This window comes from Haliotis asinina, chromosome 8, assembly GCF_037392515.1.
Source record: "Haliotis asinina isolate JCU_RB_2024 chromosome 8, JCU_Hal_asi_v2, whole genome shotgun sequence".
NCBI classification, from domain to species: Eukaryota; Metazoa; Mollusca; class Gastropoda; order Lepetellida; family Haliotidae; genus Haliotis; species Haliotis asinina.
In genome coordinates, this window is record NC_090287.1 from 26,500,944 (window position 1) to 26,523,760 (window position 22,817).

Consider the following 22,817-nt stretch of genomic DNA (forward strand, 5'->3'; position numbering starts at 1 on the left):
TCCAATGACAAACGCTCGTTCCACTAGACTAAATAGGCTGCCGACCCAGCTATTCTCGAAGCGTTCGTAGCATACGAACTTCTTAAGCCCATTCCTAACACAAAGTTAAGAATGTTTAGGGCTACTAACGTTTCCAGAATAAGGGCCCAGAGTCCAAAAACGTCATGAAGTCTGAACAGTTTTAATCACAATTGACACAAGCAGATATATCTTTATAGTGTCTGGGACCACCTTACGCAGGGATAACGCAGCTGTATGACGACTGCTTGCGAGTACGTCACCCTAAATCACGATCCACAAAGCGTTCGTAACGTTACAGCGAGCTGTAACTCCATAGTTTATCATTTGCTTACGAAAGTTGTGGCGCTACAAAGACTTTATGGATCGGGACGCTGGACCAGACAAACAAGCCATTGATAATTACACGCAGCGTACCAGGCCTTCGGGGATTGGTGATACACAACCTACCAAATCATCGAATCTGATCACCTGATCCATTCTAAGCGATTCTTTGCTGGGAACCATGTCCATAGGTTGATTATTGTTCCAATAAATAACATGACTACAAGTACCTGTTTGATAATCACTTCATTTATTTACTGCCATATCATGTAGTTACAGATGAGTTATAAGGTATAATCAGTGTCCACTTACACTACTGCTCACAAGTCTTTACCACTTTGTCACGGTACATTACCGCGAGAGTAGCGCAGTAGTTTTGCAAAACACTTGTGGTACGTTTGCGTACACAGTAAGCACGTTTCTGCAGGTGACTACTTGTGAGCAATAACATGCATACTCTGTTTAGTGTGGAGTCAAAGATCTTGCATACGCTTTCTGCCTGCGATGGGGCTTCGTCTTTCTGATTTTTATTTTCAGCGACTAAATTTGCGGATAAACTTTGTAACAGCTTCATAGGACAAACCGCAGATCTCCTTAAAGTTTCCTAAAAACGGAAAAGTACGTGATGATGACAACAAGATTAAATGTGAAAAACTGTAATAAATGTATTTGATTCACTTTGTCTCAAGTTGTCGTATATGAATATAGGATCATCGTAACCGTAACGTTACGCAGTCCAGACAGAAATGCGACCGGAAATAGGTCTTAGCTTCACTATATCTGGTATATACTTCCCATCAAAGGTTTAGACTCACTAGTGTAAATATAGCCACTTGCTTCAAGCAACTGTTCTAAACTAAATTTTGCAAAATATTCCATATTATTTATAGATATTGTTTTGCACACGAACTGATGTATTCTTCTGCATTTAGGTGTACTGTTGTCCCTCAAGTAAGTGAAGAAATCAATCTTCGATGTAATCACACGCACGCACGCATGCACGCACGCACGCACACACACACAAAACATATAGTGTTTTCAGTACACTTTTGATGGGAAGTATAAGTACAGAATACCTTCACGTTACCAACATCAAAGAGAGGACCACAGAAGGAATTGACCTGCCTTCAGCAACCACGATGTCATTTCATAATGCATGACCAGGGCAGATTGATGGAACGATCTACGCGCCTCTCTTCATTAAGAATTTACCTTCATGCAGGATCACAATGAATGACATTCCACGTTTATCAGATATATATAAAACAGGAATCCAAATCGGGCCCTACAGGGCCCTTTGGCAATTACCTGTTTCTAGGCAATATAACAATGTTTGCAAATTCGGGTCACAGCACATGAAGGACAAACGTTATCAGCAATGCAAGCTGATTATAATGATAGTGCGTAGGAAGCCCAGATGGAATCTTGCAGGTGTTGTTACTGTCTTTAACTAGTGACATGATGGTGTCCACCTGTTCAAATTATTAACCATTAAGTCCTTACCTGGCATGTGAAAAAAAGCATGGGGCGCCCCTTGGAGAGTGATGCAGTCTGTTGTGACGCCAGCAGACGATAATTTGTCCCGGTAGGCTTTGATGAACATGCGTATGATTGATATATATTAAAATATATATTTAAACTTACAGGGTGGTAATACATAAAGTCAGGTGAAATATCTGTATAAAAAGGACACTTTAATACAGCAGTGACATTGTGGCAATCCATCAGGTCGATGGTGTATTTCACGTTAATAAAATCTATTTCCAGTTCATCACCAATACTGAAATTATAAAGGGAACTTTATGATTATGATCGAAGTAATTAGACAATAGACACCGGGCAGCATAGAAGAACATTCATATCCATATCAATTCACAAATGTGTTAGCCAGTACAGTGGCTTTCAGTAACATCTGTTAAGTAACAGAGTCGTACTGCTTCAGCTGTTTAACATTCTAGGAGGAAGGTGGACAGAAAGAGGCACAGTTCAACATATATATCGCTAATTAAGCACTAAAGTTAACGGTCTAAGTTTTCCAAATATCCATTGTTGGGTCATTTCTGATTTCAGTGCTTAAGTGACCTACCGTATCCGCAGTCTCTTAGAGGATCCAGTTCTGCAATCACAAATATTGCCGGTGGCAGGTGACTGAAGTCCTGATGTAGTAAAGGAGAGAAGCGAGGATCTGTCGCTTGTTCAGGGGAAGAGAAGTGAAGATCCTGAAACCTATAACAGACAACAAGAGACGTCTGACATACAAACATCAGATGATGCAGACATCTTGCAACAATCGTAGAGGCAGAAGACAGTGACTTGCAACAATCAGAGAGAGGCAGACGACAGCGATTTACAAGCATGCAGCCGTCGAGCGCATGCACACTTCCAAGAGAGGCAGACGTCAATGACTTGAAAGTTTCATAGACACTTACAAGCTGAGAAGGCGTCCACAGCCCTTTGCAGAACATCAGACGGTGACACGAGTCAGGGAAAGGATGATGACATTATCATGTACAGATGTGTCCTAAATATATTGGTAAAATTTGCTTGAGGGGAGAGCGTTAAAACTTCTGTTGCTGATTCAACAAATACGATTTAATGGATATGTGTAGCAACATTAGATAAGGATCCACAATGATTACTAATACTTGGAATGAACAGTGTGGCTTGTCCACATGTGTACAGATATCCAGGCACGAGTATACTGCAGGGCAAGGTTTCGTGTGAAAGTTATGTTTTACATCGCTTTTAAGAATATCAAGGGTGGGGACAACAAATATGGGCTCAACACATTGTACCCATGTGGGGAATCGAACCCAGTTCTTCGGCATGAGGAGTGAACTCTTTCACCACAATGCTACCCGCAGGAAATGATTTACATAATGAAGATGTGATATAGCAGACTTCAGCTCCTTGCTGCAGTTGACATCTCATGGGACACAACGTAGCACAACATTCTCACTACCGGCCAGATCATTACTTGGATATGGAGAAGGTTTATTTGATTTATTTACCACTCTATCATTCTTTGGTTGAGTCCTGGTGTGGTGGCAAACTCGCTGAAAGATGGCTGTGAGCATGTGTGGTCTGTCATAGGGTACACTAGCACCTGAAACAAGAGCATCTAGTTCCAAAAGTATGTTCCACGGGTTGTGTGTACAGCAAGACAACAAATCCATGGTGGCATTAAACAACTTACAGATCTGTTGAGCCTCTGTTGACAAATATGTTGGCTACTATTAAGAGTGTGCGGTAGTTCCTACATACAGTAGGACTACACTTTGACTAAATGTTCACATATTGTTATTGTAACTTTCCCATGTATTACTCCTACATGTAATTACATGCCCCAACCACCATCGCACCCTACATCTGGCACTCACACTGATACGGACGTTACAAATGCATGGCGTGCAGTAGGTTTACTGTCTACGTTCCACTCTAGAGGACCACAGTGAATCATACTTGCGCCCCGATGACGTCAGTTTCCTGAAAATCGACATCTCGCCCCTCCATTCTAATAGAATTACTTGCCGCTGAGTTCACTTAAATGGGAGTGATAGATTGATGTCAGTGTCCTTCGCTAAATTCAGGTCTCGAGTATCCAATATCTCGACTCTAGTTTCTTGCCCCGATTACACGAACTTCTCACCTGAATGTAGACGTTGGCGGACGCCGCTAGGCTATCCCCAGCACCCCCGAGTACCACGTGATCAGGACGGGGTTAAGCCCGATTCATTCATGCAACAAAATCTCGTCTAGAGTTACCTGAATGTACATCTCTTACCTGGAAGTCGACGTCGACGTAGTGACAGACGGACGCTGCCAGGTTTCCGCCAGCACTGTCACCGCCCACACCAACTCGACTAGAACTACTTGCCCCTGGAGTTTCAACAGAAAAAAATATAATTAGTTTAATAAAAACAGTATTTTCCGGAAAGGCCATACAACACCTCGTTAACGTATAGTTAGATAAAGCTAATTAAATTGTGCAGATGTTTTTCACTTGTGCACCAGCTGGAATATCGCCGTACTGAGCCTTTCAGGTTTACATCAAGTGAGAGGAGCGTCAAAGGACACTGGAAGTAGGCACGTCTCAGGGTCTCAGGGAAATGCTTTGTAAATTTGCAATGGAAGTTACAGAAAGTATTTATATATCTAACTAAAACGCTCTTTTTGATAAAGTAGAGAGACCGCTGAAAAAGGTTTATCTATCGAAACGTGGACGAGGAATTCAGGTCATGCCGTACTGTCTTTACTGACAAATCTCAGGACAAGACTTGATGAACTTCTATACATAGAAGGCAACATAATAGGCAACAATTTGAAATATAGGTGTACCAGTCACTGGTTTGTGTGGTCCAGATCAATTATGTATGGGCAGATGTTGCGGAAGACATGTTTGTGAGTCCTTTGTAAACAAGCAGATGATCACTCAGACCATATGGAAACTGGATGGAATCCATTTTGGACTCTTTTTATCCTAGGTGTGAATGTCAGTTTGTAGTTGTACGTAAGCACTGGTTAGAAGGATGTGGACAAGTCGCGGTGACATTGGGCACCTACCCAGGGATTCTCTGGTGCACTATGGGAGGAAGACCTTGTTAGAGAGAGGAACTCCAACAAAATGTTGAAGAGCACTTTCAGACTACAGCTCCCTAGTGATAAAAACACACAGAGCAAAGGATTTCAATGTTGAATAACAATAGAAACACAAGTCACCGTGTGGTCCTTTGCCATGCTATGTCCAAATAATGGTTCCACTGGGAACTGGTCACCTGATCACTAGGGTTCACAGAGATCTGAAGTTGTATAACTGAAGAAGACACATGTACCTATGAGCGCCTTGTTCATGCAGACCCATCTGGTGACGCACTCCACGTCCTGAAACTGTTCTGGAAACTTGTGTTCCGGGGCTAGGCGGTACTCTGTGTTCACAACTATACAGGGTGTGTCTCTGAAATACAGCAACATGTGCCCGTCACAGTAGTAGTAGTAGTAGTAGTAGTAGTAGTAGTAGTAGTAGTAGTAGACAAACGCAGCTTAGAAATCAACTGCAATAACGTTCTAAACAGAATAATGTGTTTAAGATTCATTCACTGTTTACAAAATACCAAAGAAACAAGACAAAAGGTAGTACACATAACATTAAATGCACAAAGAAAGCATCAAAGCTTACAATACTTCAAGACGTGAGTAAAGACATGAAGGTGAAAAATGATGCGTAGTTTTCAAATCATACGAACGTATGAAAGTAATCGATGAAACATTCTTTCTTATGTTATAGTTCTGTATTTCTGTAGTTTCTTGTTTTATATTTTGAATGTCTGGGTCCTGTAAGTCGCGCGAGGCTCTGCTTTCGGTACTAAGCTGGTTTGGGCTCCCTGTGAGTGCACCAACTTGCGATATGCGAGATGAAGCAGAGCTTACTTCCGGTACCTGATTTCTGTTGACAAGCGTATATGCAAGAACCAGTTCTGGTTCCAGAACCGCCAAATATGATAGCGCTAGACCGGACGAAGTGTACCACCAAGGTTGGCGACCACATCCGTTACACAGTCGTAATAGTAGGCTGATTTTGGGATGGTTAGATCAGAAATTTGTTTTTCAAGCAAGTATTATCCGTTTCTTACTAAAGGTATGAAACGTTGTCTGTCCACTTTCGGACCCTATTAACTGGTGAATAAATACACTTCCCCTCTTTCACTTTCGACAGACAATGAAAAGGTGATTAAGGCATATTATTGCAACGAACCCCGTTGTCGCAAAATAAATAGCAAACTCGGGGACAAACTAAAAATTTATCTGTATGTTCGTCCTACCTGGCTATTAGTTTACAGGTGACGTCATAAGCCTGCCTGGAGCCCACCACCATGCCGCCCCCGTGGAAGTACACGAGCACTGGGGCAGTGAGAGGACAGATGGAGTCTTTGTACACGCTGACAGCCACGCCCTCTGCTCACAATCACAACCACATTGTTACAACAGGTGCATGAGTATAGTTCTATGTCGCTTTCAGCAATATTCCGGCATTGTCAGGGCAGGGGACATCAGAATCGGATTAAAATATTGTACTGATTTGGGAATAGGACCTTTGGCGTTACTAGCGCCTTTGCCACGAAGAAAACATGTTGGTCACGACACTGACCTTAATTGACATTAATTGAAAGATGTTAGGGAAGTAAAGTATTTTCGTAAAGCTTTATTTATTCCAAGCATGAAAATACTCTTGTTCCTCTTGTATTTTATCAATCAGAGGGGACGAGTGGGAAGCCAGGTGGTTCCTTTATTACGCCGAAGAAATGGGTTCGATTCCCGACACGGGAAGATTGTGTGACGTACATTTCTGGTGCTCCCCGCCTAGACATTGCTGGAAAATTGCTGTGACATGTGGGGCAAAGAATATAACTCTGTAATAAATGTAATTTTTTAACCAGGGTTAGATTGTGAACAGATACGTCAGTGTGGGGACGTTCTCCAACTTATTTTTTTTTCTGAAAAATATATGCCCTTTTCGAACCGAAGGACGAACTCCGCTTTGCGAGCATCCTTTACCTTTGACATATTTAAAATAAACACACGTTTAGATGTGTCTATCAGGAACGTGGCTACTGACACACTGTACGTTACTAATCCCTTGTGACTATATACAACGTATGCTTCCATGCATAAATCAACAACCTATGAGTATTCTTATCACGACCGTCTTTAACGTGACTGATCATACGATGAGTCCTAGGGACCGTTCATAATTTGTGCCAAGGGCCGAGTTGGTAATGATTTAAAGGGTTAGATGGGCGGGGGTGGATGGGAGGGGCACTTGCCTTGTACATTCACTTTTGTACATATTGTACATGCAATTACATAAAAATCATCATATCAACACCGGGTGTCATAACTTGGTCCTAACAGTGTTCAGGTTGTCTTTGTCTCACAGTCAGTATCGCAAGAACCTTTAATATAACTTCAACTCGAGCATGGGTAGACAAGGCCGCTCATCAAACAGTTATGCAAGAGCAGAAGTAATTAGTTTCAGCAATTCCGTTAGCTGTCATTTGCAGTATGATTGCGCCAATTATCATGATACGAATCCTGTGTTTGTAGTGTGTGTGTGTGTGTTGGACTGATAACGTGTCATGGATCTATGCCACTAGCCGGGTATTTACAGTGTCCTACTTATATGTTTGTATCGCCTTGACCTATCACAACCGTTAACTGGGCAAGTCGAACTGACCTGGTCTGGCTAGCAGGTAGTCCACATGGGCAATCGGTTATTATTTAATGCTGTACATCGGTCAGTGGCTAAAGGTCAACATCCAGTAAAACTTATACTTTACGAAAATACCTTTACACACAGTTATTGTTTTGATTTTCCGTGGCTTGCCTCCTCCAACACGGAGACGTCCAGCCATCTTTGAGATATGACCATGCAAAATGTATGACACATAACTTGTACATGGACATGGAATACACATCAGCAGAAAGAATTACGCTCACTGACTGGACGGATATACACAGCATATTCTATAGGGGAAGAAAACAGGGCCGCCCTATATATCGGTTCTGTGTGTGTATACACAGACTTACCTGGACAGTGAACAGACGGAACTATGAATTCCTTGATGGTCCCATTGAATTCAGTGTCGCCAGAGTAGAAAAGTGACGTCTGCTTGTTGGCTTCCCGCGCTTCTTCCACTGTAAGGTCTTGATAGGGTCTGGCACCCCTTTCTTTTTGTTGACGAAAAAACGCTAAGGTCTCCTCGTGGATCTCATACTTCTGTCCCACCTCCCCCCACGCCTCTAAAGTCGCCATGATGGTATGGCTGTAAGAAACAGACGACCGATAACGTTATAGAAGAAATGAGTTCAATCAGTTAATATGCAGACGACAGATGTAAGCGAGCGAGTTCTATGTAATCACTGTACTGTTAGGCGGTCGGACATCAGGCGCTGTATTGAATCTGTTCTCTTTAGGGAATGTCAGGCGTGAAGATACTTCAAGATCCTTGTCCATGGGCCACGATGTCGGTCGTTAGGGCAAAAAACTTCCTTAGCTCACCACGCTTGTCATGGGTTAATCTGGCGAACACGTACGTGAGTGCGTGCGTACGTACGTGCGTGAGTGAGTGGCTACTGCGTAAACCAACATGCACTCTCTCACCACGCGCACGTGTGATAATGATGACAGTTATTTATTACCTACAAGGACGAACATATCGGGGTTCGTATTTTTCATAAGACGTCTTTGGGTAAAATATCACTTTGTCTTGTTAACGTGACGTCACGGTTCTTCTGTGACGTTGCGTTCTACATGCCGCCACGGCGGGTAGCCCGCCCACGTGTGAAAGTAGATTTGGGTTTATTTTCCTCAATTAAACAGAATAATAATAAACAGAATATTATATTCGCGCCCATAACATACTACGTTTACGACACTCGTGCCTAAATGTCGTTATATCCTCGCTCTCGCTCAGGAAATAACCACATTTAGGCACTCATGTCGTAAACATAGTATAACATGTAATACCCTCTATACTACCCATCAAAGGTTCAGATTCACATGTGTCAGTGTAGCAACTTACTTCAGTCAACAGTTCTAAACTAGATTTTGATGCTAGATTTACATATGAACTGATGTAAAACACATTCGTAACGTTGAAAAGATTGCTGTCAGTGAGTTCAGTAAATGGTGAAAATCAGTGAACATTAGCTAATTCTTAACAGAACTTTACACTCAAAAGCAGCTGTTCACATGCTTTTTACTCCTGCATAATCTTCTTACAATTAATCTGCTTTATGTTTACAGTTAGTTCCCCATGTGTGGACACGCACACGCACGCACGCACGCACACACACACATACACACACACGCGCGCGCGCGCGCGCATACATACACACACACACACACACACACACACACACAACATATAGCGAGTGCTTTAAGAGAGTCTTTTGATGGGTTCATCTTAACTAACATGAGGATATCATAACTGTAACGTACTATAATTTAACCCTATATTTCAAGGTCAATTTGACTTTCTATACTCAAAAAACAAAAAAATTCAAAAATATTTAAATAAGGGTGGCATTAGCGAATATAGTCAGTTAACAAAGCAATGCCGTCGTTTCGTTGCAGAATACCTTTGACAAAGAGGAAACTGTCGTTAATCATGATAGGTTACTCAAAAAACGGATAGTCGTGTTTAAATGTGACATGGATGACAAACACTCGGACTTTCAATCTGAACAATATGTCTAATAGATAAGAAATGTCAACTTTATTAATATGCCATAAAGATTTTATCTAAGTCAATGCATGTTATTAGTACACAGTGATAATGAAAAGTGATGGAAGTTTATTGCTTGTTACTGATGGCATACTTAGAATAAGGAAATACAAAGCGATCCTAGTGCTAAGGTGAATGTAACTCCCAACACAGACTTAGACTTAGCGTCTTATTGTAATATATAAATGCCTGTGCATATACTGTTTTGTTCTCTATAACACGTTCTCTGACTGGTAGACTCTTAACAGTCACCTCAAGCAGGATGCAACATCTTGTTTACCTCTTGTTTCCTTTGAGTTTGAGATTATACACTGTGTGGTACACTGTGCAATACATGCGATATACATTACAATGCATGTGATACAATGTACAATGCATGATATATACGGTACAATGCATGTGATAATAATGACGTCTATTGGTATTGCGCTGGGTTTCATCTACGAAGGTGCATGCTCAAAGCGCTACAACAGTCACAGGTGAAAATTTCACATGGCATAGTTCCTATGGATAGAATTTTCTGAACGGAAAGGTTTTTAGGTTGGTTTTGAATGTGTCAAGAGTGCCGGATTCTTTAATGCTCTGGGGTAGTGAGTTGCATAATTGAGGTGCTGCTACTTGAAATGATCTGTTGCCGTAGGATATTAGTCTTGAGTTTTGTACCACAAGTAGATGTTGGTTTTCAGACTTTAGACGTTGTGAAGGGGGGTATGGAGAGATAAGCTCTGATAGATAGTTTGGTGCTGTAGCATTCACACAGTGGAAGGTAAAACACAAGATTTTGCAGTGGATCCGTGCTTCTGTTGGTAGCCAGTGTAGGGACCTCAATACGGGTCTTTTGTGGCATGTTTTTGGTGCACGACTAACAATACGAGTTGCTCTGTTCTGGACCTTCTGGAGTTTGTTCAGCAGCTCCTTACTCAAACCATACAGCAGACTGTTGCTGTAGTCAATGCGCTCTGTCAACGAATGGTTTGACTGAGTCTCCAACAACCACTGATGTGATGTTCAACTGTTGAATGCGCTGTCTGGGGCCAATGAGTAAGGCCTCCGTTTTCATCGTTCAGTTTTAGTTTGTTTGATGTCATCCCTGTTTTTATCGATTAAGTGCAATCAGTTGTTCTTGCAAGTGCATTGGCTGCTTCACTTGCTTGGAAACCTGGATATAGCTGAGTGTCATCAGCATAAGCAAGATGGTCCATCCCATCCTGTCTGATACAGGAGGTGAGACTACCTGTATACAGTACAAACAGGACTGGGCCTTACACAGATCCTTGGGAAACCCCACAAGGTAGCATGATATTTTCATATTTATTATCACCAATCACAACTGACTGGCGTCTATTTGTCATCAAACCTTTGTCCACATATACCCAATGGTCATCCGTAGCCCCGAGTAGTGCACTCTGTGCTATGGTTCCAACGAAAGGCTAACTGGAACTTATTCACCAGGTTGTACTTATGAATATGCTTTGCCAATTGAAGGTTTAAAGCCTTCTCCAGAATTTTACACATAAAGGGCAGGTTTTAGACTGGGCGATAGTTTGCAAGGCATTGTACATCCAAAGACTTGTTCTTGATGTGTGGTCTTATCAGTGCTAGTTTATATATATCTGGGAATGTATCAGTGGCTAGACTGATATTCACCATCCTTGTGACCACAGGCAAAAGTACATCTAAACACTTTACGAGTAATTTTGTAGGAATGGGGTCCAGCGCACATGTAGTGGCTTTTGAGTTTCCAATCACCTTGGAAATGTCTTCCACAGTGACCGGTTTCATTGTAAAACTGATGTCTCCAGGCAATATTGGATTTGATGTATCATCAGTATCACTAACCTCATTATCCAGTGCCTCTTTGATTTTGTTTATCTTGTCTGCAAAATAGACACAAAAGTCGTGTGCTAGCTCCCTGTTGCCGTTGGCTTCGGGGCGTTTTAGTCTCTGACTTTTCTCCAAGAAAGATTTGATGTAGTCGTGTAAACGTCCAGGACATTTGTCAGACAATTCAGTACTCTGAATCTGTTAATTTGACAATAATCACTTTTCGTTTTGCGAATTAGTCTGTTCATTTCATTCTGACACTCCTGTATAGCTGACGCTGACGATGTACCTCTAATCGCGATGTTCGCCATTTCCACTCAGCCATACGCCGGCGATGCTTGGCATTGAGTATTTCACTGTTATACCAGGATGATTGTGGACGCTGCGTCAATTCTTCGATAACAGCTGGCGCATGCTTGTCCAGAAGCTGTCTTAATGTTTCATCAAACAATTGTGCAAGTTCATCCACATCCTCAATAGAGTCTTACAATCTCAAAAGTGGAGATTCTAATAACTCCTTTCGAAAATCAGATATACTGATACCTTTTATATTTCTGCAAGTTATTTTAGTCTTTGTTGTATTTGGCCTTTCCATAACCCATAATATAGTAATCACATGGTGATCCGACATTTGATTATCTTCTACATGACAGATCCTGATGAATGTACTCTTCTTAGACGTAACTATCCAGTCCAGGGTGTGTCCAGATTTATGAGTCGGAGTATCAATGTGTTGATGTGCAAGCTGAGAAGGTTGACAGTTCTCTTCACTTCAGGATTGTTCTTATTGTCATAATGCACATTGAAATCGCCAAGGAATAACACATTCATTTTGCCATACGCAGAAAACAAATGTGATAGATCCCGATAAAAGTGCGAATGTGTCAACCCGTTTTCTTGGGTGAAGGAGGGCGATAGATAACAGATTAGGCTGGCATTTGTAGAATGATTGCTAACCTTGAGGGACATCATCTCAAACGATTTATACTCTTGTCCTAGGTTAGAGTTATCTGTCAATCTAACATGAAGAGAATCCCTATAGATAATTCCTATACCACCTCCAGTAGAGGTTTGACGTGGACAACATATCATAGAGTAGCCACATGGGGTCATGTCTGCAATTTTCGCCTCATCACCCATATGACGAAGCCATGTCTCTGTGATGAGCAGCGTGTCCAGATTTTTCTCCATAATGATATCTGCAATGTCAGCTGTCTTATTCTTTGATGATTCGACGCTCCACAAAGACACTTTGAGGTGTGATGAATGTAATTTAGGATGGACTTGAGTCAAGTTAGTACAGGTTTTTGCCACACTCCCTGACTTTGAGTCCCTTTGAACCACATCACATACAATCATGATTTGTCTTTGTTTCTTTCTACCAGCCCTCACACCGCTCTTTGTTTTCCTAGTTATTGAAATTCCAAAGTCTCTTATGCAGTTTAGCAGATCATAATGCAGTCGCCGATTACACTTGATTGATCCCTTGTTGTTAGGTAGTCCTGCTTCTTCGTTGATGGATAGAAGCTCTTGCCTGCTGTACATGAGTCCTGTCTGAATGTCTGCCATTGGCCATCCACTCAGGGTAGATTTCACGTTGAGTGATTCAAGGTTTGGAAAATTCAAAGTTTCTCCACACAATGTAGGTAAAATGATGAATATTGTCCACATTTCTTGTTGAGATGACTTCTTGATGAGATACACTGCACAATGCATGTCAGATATGATACAACGCATGTGAATCAATGTACCATGCATGCGATGCAGTGCATTTCTGTGATCTACTGCACATTGCACTGAATATATTTTGCATACTGCAACTGATATATTGTGTGTTGCATGCAATTTACCATACAATCCATGTGTATACTGTACAATGCATGTAGTATACTATATGTTGCATGTGATATACTGTACAACACATGTATTATATCGTACAGTTCATAATACATGCGATATATTGCACAATACATGTAAAATATACTGCATGATGTATGTGATCTCATGCATGCTGCATATGCTGGACAATGCATGCATGTGCTATACAGTATACATATGATATACTGTATATTGCTCTTGGTATTCTGCATTCTGCAGATATATTGACATATGTGACACCTACTGTATGCTGCATGTGATGTACTGCACAATGCATGTGTGGACTGTACAGTGCATGTGATAGGCAATGTCAGACACCGGACTAACAAAATTACAGTTTAGATATTAAGGTCTCCAGAAAACTGTAGGAAACTTTGTAAACTGTCTGTCCATGATATAACACCCGGTGACCCGTGAAGATCCGGGATAGAATTATAGGTCTTCAGCAACCCATGGTTTCCACAAAAGGGGACTACACTTGTCGTGAGAGGCGACGAATGGTATCGGGTGGTCAGGCTCGCTGACTTGGTTGACACATATCATCGGTTCACAATTGCGCAGCTCGACGCTCATGCTGTTGATCACTGGAGTGCCTGGCCCAGACTCGACTGTGTACACACCGCCGCCATGTACCTGGAATATTGCTGAGTGTGGCGTAAAATAGTCGCCCTTTGATTGATTCAAAGATGAGTCTGATGGCATTTGATCACGTGGAAGTGATTAAATGTAGCACGGTCTCAGGCTCAGGCTAAAGTCAAATTCGTATTTAACTTCCTGGGCATGGCAAAAGGCAAATGTAAATAATACATGCATGTAATGTAATTTAATACGCAAGGTGTGTGTTCAGGTTTGAAAGAAGTTTAAACTGACGTCTGTGAGAGAAAACTGCCACACAAACCTGTACATGGATTGGTCCATAATACAAACACTCTGTCGTCGGTTCAATAAATACGTGCAACATTGATTGTTTCGCTGTCAAAGCAGGTCATATGACATACAGTCATGGGGAAGTACGCGTATTAAAAATAGCTCAGATTGGCGGAAAGCCAATTCATGGACCAGTGTTGATATTCTGGATTTGTAAGAACGTGTCAATCAGGGTATGTCGGGGTAAGTCTTATATGTCTCCATATATCTATCTTGTTTGACACCTTGACCACTGAACGTAGTCCTCGGTCGCCCCTCGGGCCCTTGATAGGGTTACGTCAGCATGGATGAAAGATGGAGTATTGTCCGCGCTGAATGGGTGATGTAAGCGTTCAGCACGACAGTTACTTGAGGCCTTGGCGATGTCATGTCATAGGTATGCAATATGTGCCTAAGCCACGTCTCAAAGTTCTGTAGAATGCCGATAAAACCATTTTCTACTTCGTAGTATTTTGGTGTGTTGGTGTTTGAGGTATCAATCACATGTTGTTAGTTACGTACTGGGGACATAACGTATGTTGACGGACAAAAGTAAGTTAACACCCGTGTGTGATTATAGCTCTATATGAAACATTTAAGAAAGGCTTTCAATTAACATGTTTTTGTTATGGACGATGCGGCATGCATCATATCAAAGAGTATCTTTGTGCATATGACCATGTCTTTTATAGTTATTCACAGTAAACATTTCATTGTATCTGGATTATCAGGTACACGCATGTTACCCCATACATATCCATCCCCACATGCATTTGCTAACATTTGACATTATAATCCTATATTTCGCTCCTTGGGTTTAAGATTGTAATATTTTGTGAGCAACATATTACATGGCATTTTTTCTATTTTGTTCCAATAATTGATATAAGAAAATAACACATGGGAACTCTCCCACATTTTCCATAAACAATAACATTTAAAGTACATACCAAGAAATTGTTTGCAAGCAAATCAGAATGCAAGGTCAGCATCCCTCGATTCATAAAAACCTCAAATCCCTGAACCTGGTAATAGAACAGGACACACTCTGAAAGCAAATTCAGGTAAAAATCAGGTTGACCATTCATGTTTCTTTTTATTTTAAATACGTCCAATTCTCAAAAATACTGTTTAACTTGTTTTGCTGCACAACTATTGTGTCCATTCCATGACAATTTCTATATACAATGTAGTTGTAAGACCAATGTGGTTGTAAGACCAATGTGGTTGTAAGACCAATGTGGTTGTAAGACCAATGTAGCTGTAAGACCAATGTGGTTGTAAGACCAATGTAGTTGTAAGACCAATGTGGTTGTAAGACCAATGTGGTTGTAAGACCAATGTAGTTGTAAGACCAATGTGGTTGTAAGACCAATGTGGTTGTAAGACCAATGTAGTTGTAAGACCAATGTGGTTGTAAGACCAATGTAGTTGTAAGACCAATGTAGTTGTAAGACCACTGTGGTTGTAAGACCAATGTAGTTGTAAGACCAATGTACTTGTAAGACCAATGTGGTTGTAAGACCAATGTAGTTGTAAGACCAATGTGGTTGTAAGACCAATGTAGTTGTAAGACCAATGTGGTTGTAAGACCAATGTGGTTGTAAGACCAATGTGGTTGTAAGACCAATGTAGTTGTAAGACCAATGTGGTTGTAAGACCAATGTGGTTGTAAGACCAATGTAGTTGTAAGACCAATGTGGTTGTAAGACCAATGTAGTTGTAAGACCAATGTGGTTGTAAGACCAATGTAGTTGTAAGACCAATGTAGTTGTAAGACCAATGTAGTTGTAAGCACAAACAGTATCGAGTATCTTCCCTTTAAAAAAATTACAAAACAAACAATTCTAATTGATTTTGGTTGGGGTGTTTGGTGGATGAATTCACAGCCAACATTCATTAAATCACAATTCTAAATTCATACTGATAATTAAGATATTGCAAACGATATATGCTACCCGAATTCAAAACAAATAGCAACATCTGTATCTGAGTTGAATACCACGCTGGCAAATGTGTGAAATCTGTTCAGCTAAATGAGGAAACAGATCAGAAAGGAACCTAAACCACAACCTTGGCCAACACCAGTTTACGTAGTTAATTAAAACAGTTACCATTTATCTTAACACTTTAATTTAACTTTTGATACATGCTACACAACAGGTTTTTCATTTTGTTGTGTGTAAAACGTGAGTGAAGCTAACAGCAAGATTTTACTTCCACGTGCTGAGTCAAAGACCTTAGAAATATCTACAAGAAAAACTTTCTTCATTTGATAAAATATACCCGCCAATAAATAAAAATCTGTAACACAAACATTATCAACAGTCGAACAAACATATCTAAACCAAGTATGTTCCTCTGTAATTTTATCTCGAGATTATGACCAGTACACATAAACTAGAAACAAAGAGCTTACTAAATAAACTAGACACTGTAAGTGAACATTTCACCAGCGCTTGTTTCCAGTTTATCATATGTGCGCGTCAAGGATAATGAGTTGACCAGGATAGGACTAAAATCAAATGCAAAGAAATGTACATAAAATATATTAAAAGACGTACTAACGAGACAAGTTTTATTTTGTAAGAAAGTGTGTATCTTTGTTTGCTTACCCAGTAGCTTGACGAAACAAAAACAAAAAGAGTCATCACTGTTTGAAACTCAAACGCACATGTGTCGTGTCAACCCGCTAACTGAGGATCAGCACTCGAATAAATCTTGGATTTGAATACAGTGTACAAGAAACATGTATACATGACCTCTAGAGGGGGTGTATATCTGTGCAGTCTGTGACAAAATATTTTCTGAGTATGAGGACTTTTGCTGAATGAATACCTATAATTGTGCACGTGTTCTACTTTGTACAACAGGATGGGAGATCCAACGCTTGACGCCCTGGTGAATAGCGTGTCCAGTCACCTTGAACCACGGGAGGTAATGGATTACTTATATCAGGAACATGCACTCAGCGAGGAGGACATGGATTTGGTCAATGTGAAGGTCACACGTAAAGAAAGATGTCGTCAGCTGGTGGAGAGGCTGGCTGATAGGGATAACAAGGTCAAGGCCTTGGAAACATTCGTAGACAGCTTGAAGTCTGATTACAGTTTCTTGGTGTTACCGGTTGCAATTTGCGTCAAATCTGTCATTTCATCAATACAAGAGAGTCTGGTTATTCAAACTCGTTCAAAGGAATGCTTAGTGAGTGTACCTGTCCCATACACGTCCACCGATTCGGACACAGAAAACCTTTTTACCAAAAGACGACAAGCTGGAACAAAGAGAAGCATTCCGCGTCCCTTGTCGCAGTCTGGAGTAACATTGGATGGGAGGGTTCATCGGGTATTCAACATCCTGAGTAACTCCCTCAACAAGGGAGACTACCCGCAATTTCGCGATAATTCCCAAAAACTGATGTCGTGTTGTCGATGTCCTGCTGATGTTCGGTTTACGGTCTTTTACCTACAGTGCTGTGAAGCCCTGTTTCAGAATGACCTCAGTCGAACGAAAGTGTTGTGTGAAGAAGCATCGAAGCTATTACAACATACCAGCAATCCGCTAGGGTTCTCTGTGGACATTCTGTCTAAAAAGGCGTGGAGATATTTCAAACTTAACAAACTGAGTAAGTTAGAGAGTTGTCTTCGAGACGCCATGCAGTTGATTCATCAGGACCCTCTAAGCTGCTCCGGGAAAGCGGCAGGGTGGATATTTGTAGATCACGCAAGACTATTGACGTCTGTCCTTGCAGCTGCTAGTCCGCGTCGAAGTCACAATCTTAGACAAAAAGCGCTCCGGAGTTTGGAAGAAGCAATTGAGCACTTCAAACGTGAAAACAGCAATGACGGACTTTTTGGGCAGTCTGTTGCCTTCGTTAAGTATGCCTCGCTTCTCCTTCAATGTGGCGAGAATATGCAGTTTTCTGGGATGAACTTGAATCCTTCAAGTGTGGATAAAGCCAAGGACGTGTTGCGGATTGTTGAAGAATCTGAACTTGGTGTCCCTGAGATTCTACGAGTGACATACTACACAGCAATGTCGGACCTTCGTTACCGTCAACAGAACTTCCAGCGCGCTCTAGAGTACGCCACAGATGCATCTGAACTGTCGGGGAGATTAGGTATGCGCGATGAGCAGAGACACGCGGTCACAAGGGTGAATTTCTATCAAGCACAAAGAAGTATAAGACAAGTAGCCTTACTTACCGCAGATATCGAGGTAATGTGGGCAGAGAGTCCCAGAGAAACAGACGCGAGCGAAACCTATGTCCGGGTCTTAGAAAAAGATCAGGTTGGATCATCGAAGAGAAGTATGGAAAGAAAGAAGAAGGCGGTTGTATTGTGGTTGCGCTTCATAGCACTACTTGTGTGCATCATAGTGGGGATTGTGACACCTCTTACGCTCAAAGAGCGTAATGTAATAGAATCCAGAGATTTTACACAGAAACGTTCATAGTAAAAATGGATGGAAAGGAGTCCTGAGATTATCTTCATTTTCCGACTAGAGTGAGCTTTCTTGGATATTTTTGCTTCAGGGTCTGTGTGGACTATGGAATCCATAACAACAGCTTGACACGTTACCTCAAGGGAGGTAACTCTGGTGTATCCATGAACCTGTTGAGAGGTTCTACATTTTACGCAATATTTCAGCATTTAGTGTTCAGTTTGAAAATTTAATAGCACGTGGGTTGTTACTTTATATAATATACTGAAAGCCATTAAAACACAATTTGACATTCATACTTTCTTTACTCACAAAAATGTCAACATATATAGATGTAACTGGCAGATATGTTTTAAGTGAACATCTTTTGAATAATTTCATCAGAAAATGTCCAATTGACAACAACATCAGTGACGCAACAACGACATCAAACAATGGAGTGGTCACAAGCAGTCGTTATCATGTGTCTCCACCGTGCGCTGCAAGAGGTGCTCGCAGGCTCTGGGGCATTGCAAGACAGATTTCTCAGGAACAGTTGTGGGATGGTCTACCAGTGATGATGAAGGGCCTGGGTCATTTCAGCAACTGTCCTTGGTCATGATACCACATCTTCCAAAATGATCATGTTCGAGGACACATTTTGGTGAAAGCCTTTCTCCTCGAAGTCGATAAATCCATTGACGCCCATCTGCAAAAGGTACGTTAAACCTGGATTCATCTGAAGAAAAGACATCTCACCATTTTCTGTTGCCAAGATTGGTCCAATGGCTTCTGGCAAGTCAGTGGCAATGCATCAGGGTTGGACCAGTATGGGCGACGACATCGAATGCTGAATGCAGCAAGCCGACTTCACACCGTTAGGGCGCTGACATGACGTTGTCTTGTTCCAATTGTCCCCTTTGTCTTATCAGCAGCTCTTCGGAACTGATTTCGCAAGTGTGAAACTCGGATACAGCCTTTAATCCCTACATCCTAAGTATCGCAGGGAAAAAATCAGTGGAACGTTTGTGAGGTCCAGGACAAAAAAGACCAATTGCGTTTTAATGGCTTTCAGTATAATAAGCTTTGTTGTACCTACGTTTTGATGGTGTGTATTGTTATTAGTCAACATTTTCAGTTAAACGCTATATATCAGCTTATACAATATTAATAAAACTCTAAGGCCACAGTGTTAACATTGTTGTTTGAGTGGGTAGTTCAATATCCTTCAAGCTTGCGTGTGTTGTGTTTCATACCCAGATGTGTTCACACGCTAAAATATCCATTTTAAAATGGATTCCCTACTTACAGACAGTATTCTGTGTCTAGGTGTGGTGTCTAAAAGTCAATCCTTGATGGCAGTTTGACATAAAATCATTTCCTGTGTGTGAAATGAATTGTTTGGGTCATCTAAATAGCATTGTTTCATTCTATGTCAAATTTCCGAAATAAACATTGCGTTTTGAAAGCCTGTTTGTTCACTTTCCTTCAGCAGTTCGTTTTGTGAAAAAACGTGTATGGCCACGTTTAGTAGTGTAAGTAATAGCGGTTAATGCCAAAATTTCCTGGTGTGTCGGCCAAGTTTATATGTTTTTGTCATCATTTTGTATATCCCAGCACAAACCATCTATTGTAGGACCATATCTCACTTTAAGACGACTGAATTCGATTTAGTTACATAACAGCTGGTCAGCATTATACAGAGCTTCGACCCATGTATCTAAACCAATATGGTGATACAATCCAACACTCCAACTAGGGAGTTTTTCCTGAGGTAGTTAGTCCACCCAATCAGTTTTCTATGGAATCCCTCAAAACAGAAGTCACCTCCTTACACACTGATGACAAAACACTGGGCTTTCTCTGTAGAAGACGTTAGGTGTTTCGATTACATTGTTTATCGAACCAGGTCGAGTAATATATGGGACCTTTTACGTACCCTGATCCGTGTGCTCTTGCGTAAGCATGTATAAGCACGTGTGCAAATGCTTCAGCTGCAGTCTATATAGCAACACAGGCGGTCACCTTCGATGATGGAATACAAGTGTAGAAATCAGGTTGGCGAAAAGATAGTCGAGCTGAAATGAGCGAGTGAGTGAGTTTAGTTTTACGCTGCACTTAGCAATATTCCAGCTATATGGCGACGGTCTGTAAATAATCGAGTCTGGACCAGACAATCCAGTGACCAACAACATGAGAATCGATCTGTGCAATAGGGAACCGATGACATGTGTCAACCAACTCAGCGAGTCTGACCACCCGATCCTGTTAGTCGCCTTTTACGACAAGCACAGTCGCCTTTTATGGTAAGCATGGGTTGCTGAAGGCGTATTCTACCTCGGGACCTCGAGCTGAAGTGACAAATGCATCAGCCTGTGCCCGTAGTATTCATAATTTTTCATTGAAAAAAATTCGAATTAGCAACTCCTACAAAACGTATTAGACTTTTACTTTTGATAACAGAAATATTAAAAAAAACGACTTAGTACAGCAATATCCTCATAACTCTCCATTCTTTATTCATAATGTGCCCCTGACCACATTATTTTTAAGGAATGGAGAGTTACTCGGACATTACCCTATTCATATTCACATTAAAAGATCGCCTGTCATGTACAAAGTTATACAAACCAAGTTCAGAGCCAGTTGTACGAGTGCATACCACCAACTGGGAGCAGAAGGAAGTAGTGCTGGCTTTCTTGATAGCTTTGGGAGGACAGGGAGATATGATGTCTATCACAAAAGCCAGAGGAGTTTAGTCAGCAATATTCCAGCAATACGGCGGCGGCCTTTAAACAACTGAGTCTGGACCAGACAACCCAGTGATCAACAGCATGAGCATCGATCTGCGCAAATGGGAACTGATGACATTTGTCAACCAAGTCCGTGAGTCTGACCACCGATCCCATTAGTCGCCTCTTACGACAACCATAGTCGCCTTTTATGGCAAGCATGGGTTGCTCAAGGCGTTTTTTACCCATTACCTTCAGGGGTCACACAAGCCTGAAGAGACTCTCGGCCAGATAAATCAGTGGTTGAAAGTATCTGGGACAAATCATGCCAATATATGTCATAGTTCCCAAGGTTCTTAAAGAGGCAGTTGTATGTTCACTTATTAAGAAACAAGGATTGGATGGCTCAGAATTAAAGAAGTATCGTCCTCTTTCTAACCTGACATTTCTGTCAAAATTAATTGAGAGGGCTGTGAAGTTGAGGCTTTCTTAACACCTTTCAAGTTTCAGTCGGCGAATCAGCCAGGCTGCAGTACTGAAACACTTCTGTTTCCAGTGGGCTACTTTCAACGTGCGACTGTGGTAATGTCGGCCTACTGGTGTTGCTGGGCTTGTCCTCTGCCTTCGACACAATCGATCACGGGATACTCCTAACAACTTTGAAGAACTCTATTGGCATTGACGGAGTTGCTTCAGACTGGTTCACATCTTACCTCGCCGACAGGTTTCAATCTGTTATCCAGGGCGTTTCCTCTAGGACTCTTTTGAAATGTGGGGTTCCTCAAGGATCTGTACTAGGTCCAATTTTATTTACCATCTACACCTCTGATCTGGGAAAACTTATCTCATCCATGAACATTAATCACAATATCTATGCTGATGACACTCAGTTACTTGATTCCTTCCTGCCTCAGAATGCCCACCCTGCTGTCTCTCATATGGGTATCTGCACCAGCAACATTCAGAGATGGATGAATACAAATACGTTGAAATTAAACACAGACAAGACAGAAGCCATATTGATTGGTACACGTGATAACACAAACAAGGCAAACGTCTCCTCTTTTAGTGTTGGACAGTCCCATGTTCTTCTCACTGACATTGTTAAAATTCATGGATTATTCTGGACAACGACCTGTGGATGGATCAGCACATCACTGATCTGCAGAGCTTGTCACAATCATCTCTGGAACATCGGCAGCATCCGGCACCTGTTGTCTGCTGCTACTGCTCACATGCTTGTCAGGAGTTTAGTGCTATCCAAGTTGAACTACTGTAGTAGTCTTTTGAGCAACATCACCAAAGAACAGCTGTCCAGGCTTCAGCGCATTCATAATTGCAATAAGTCACACTTATGAAACTGCACTGGCTACCTGTAGAAGCACGTGTTCAGTATAAAGTGCTTTCATTGGTTTATCAGTGTTAGTAC

At 41.4% G+C, this 22,817-nt stretch overlaps 2 protein-coding genes across 3 annotated transcripts; one reads left to right on the forward strand and one right to left on the reverse strand.

Moving 5' to 3' along the window:
* Window positions 1-569: 569 nt before the first annotated feature.
* On the reverse strand, window positions 570-15,244 carry LOC137294624 (ethyl acetate hydrolase-like). 2 transcript variants are annotated; one of them, XM_067825683.1, is made up of 9 exons: window positions 15,185-15,244; window positions 7,927-8,162; window positions 6,162-6,294; window positions 5,175-5,296; window positions 4,127-4,221; window positions 3,354-3,448; window positions 2,429-2,568; window positions 1,846-1,932; window positions 570-946 (listed from the first exon to the last, which is right to left on the reverse strand). In XM_067825683.1, exons 2-9 carry the CDS (start codon window positions 8,150-8,152, stop codon window positions 876-878), a joined length of 969 nt encoding a protein of 322 aa, XP_067681784.1. In that variant the 5' UTR covers window positions 8,153-8,162; window positions 15,185-15,244; the 3' UTR covers window positions 570-875. The 2 variants fall into 2 exon arrangements, with proteins under 2 accessions (XP_067681784.1, XP_067681783.1); XM_067825682.1 differs by lacking the exon at window positions 15,185-15,244 and having other exon boundaries at window positions 7,927-8,405.
* Window positions 14,385-20,124, forward strand: LOC137294623 (uncharacterized). Its single transcript, XM_067825680.1, has 2 exons — window positions 14,385-14,438; window positions 17,108-20,124. Exons 1-2 carry the CDS (start codon window positions 14,431-14,433, stop codon window positions 18,687-18,689), a joined length of 1,590 nt encoding a protein of 529 aa, XP_067681781.1. The 5' UTR covers window positions 14,385-14,430; the 3' UTR covers window positions 18,690-20,124.
* Window positions 20,125-22,817: the final 2,693 nt, after the last annotated feature.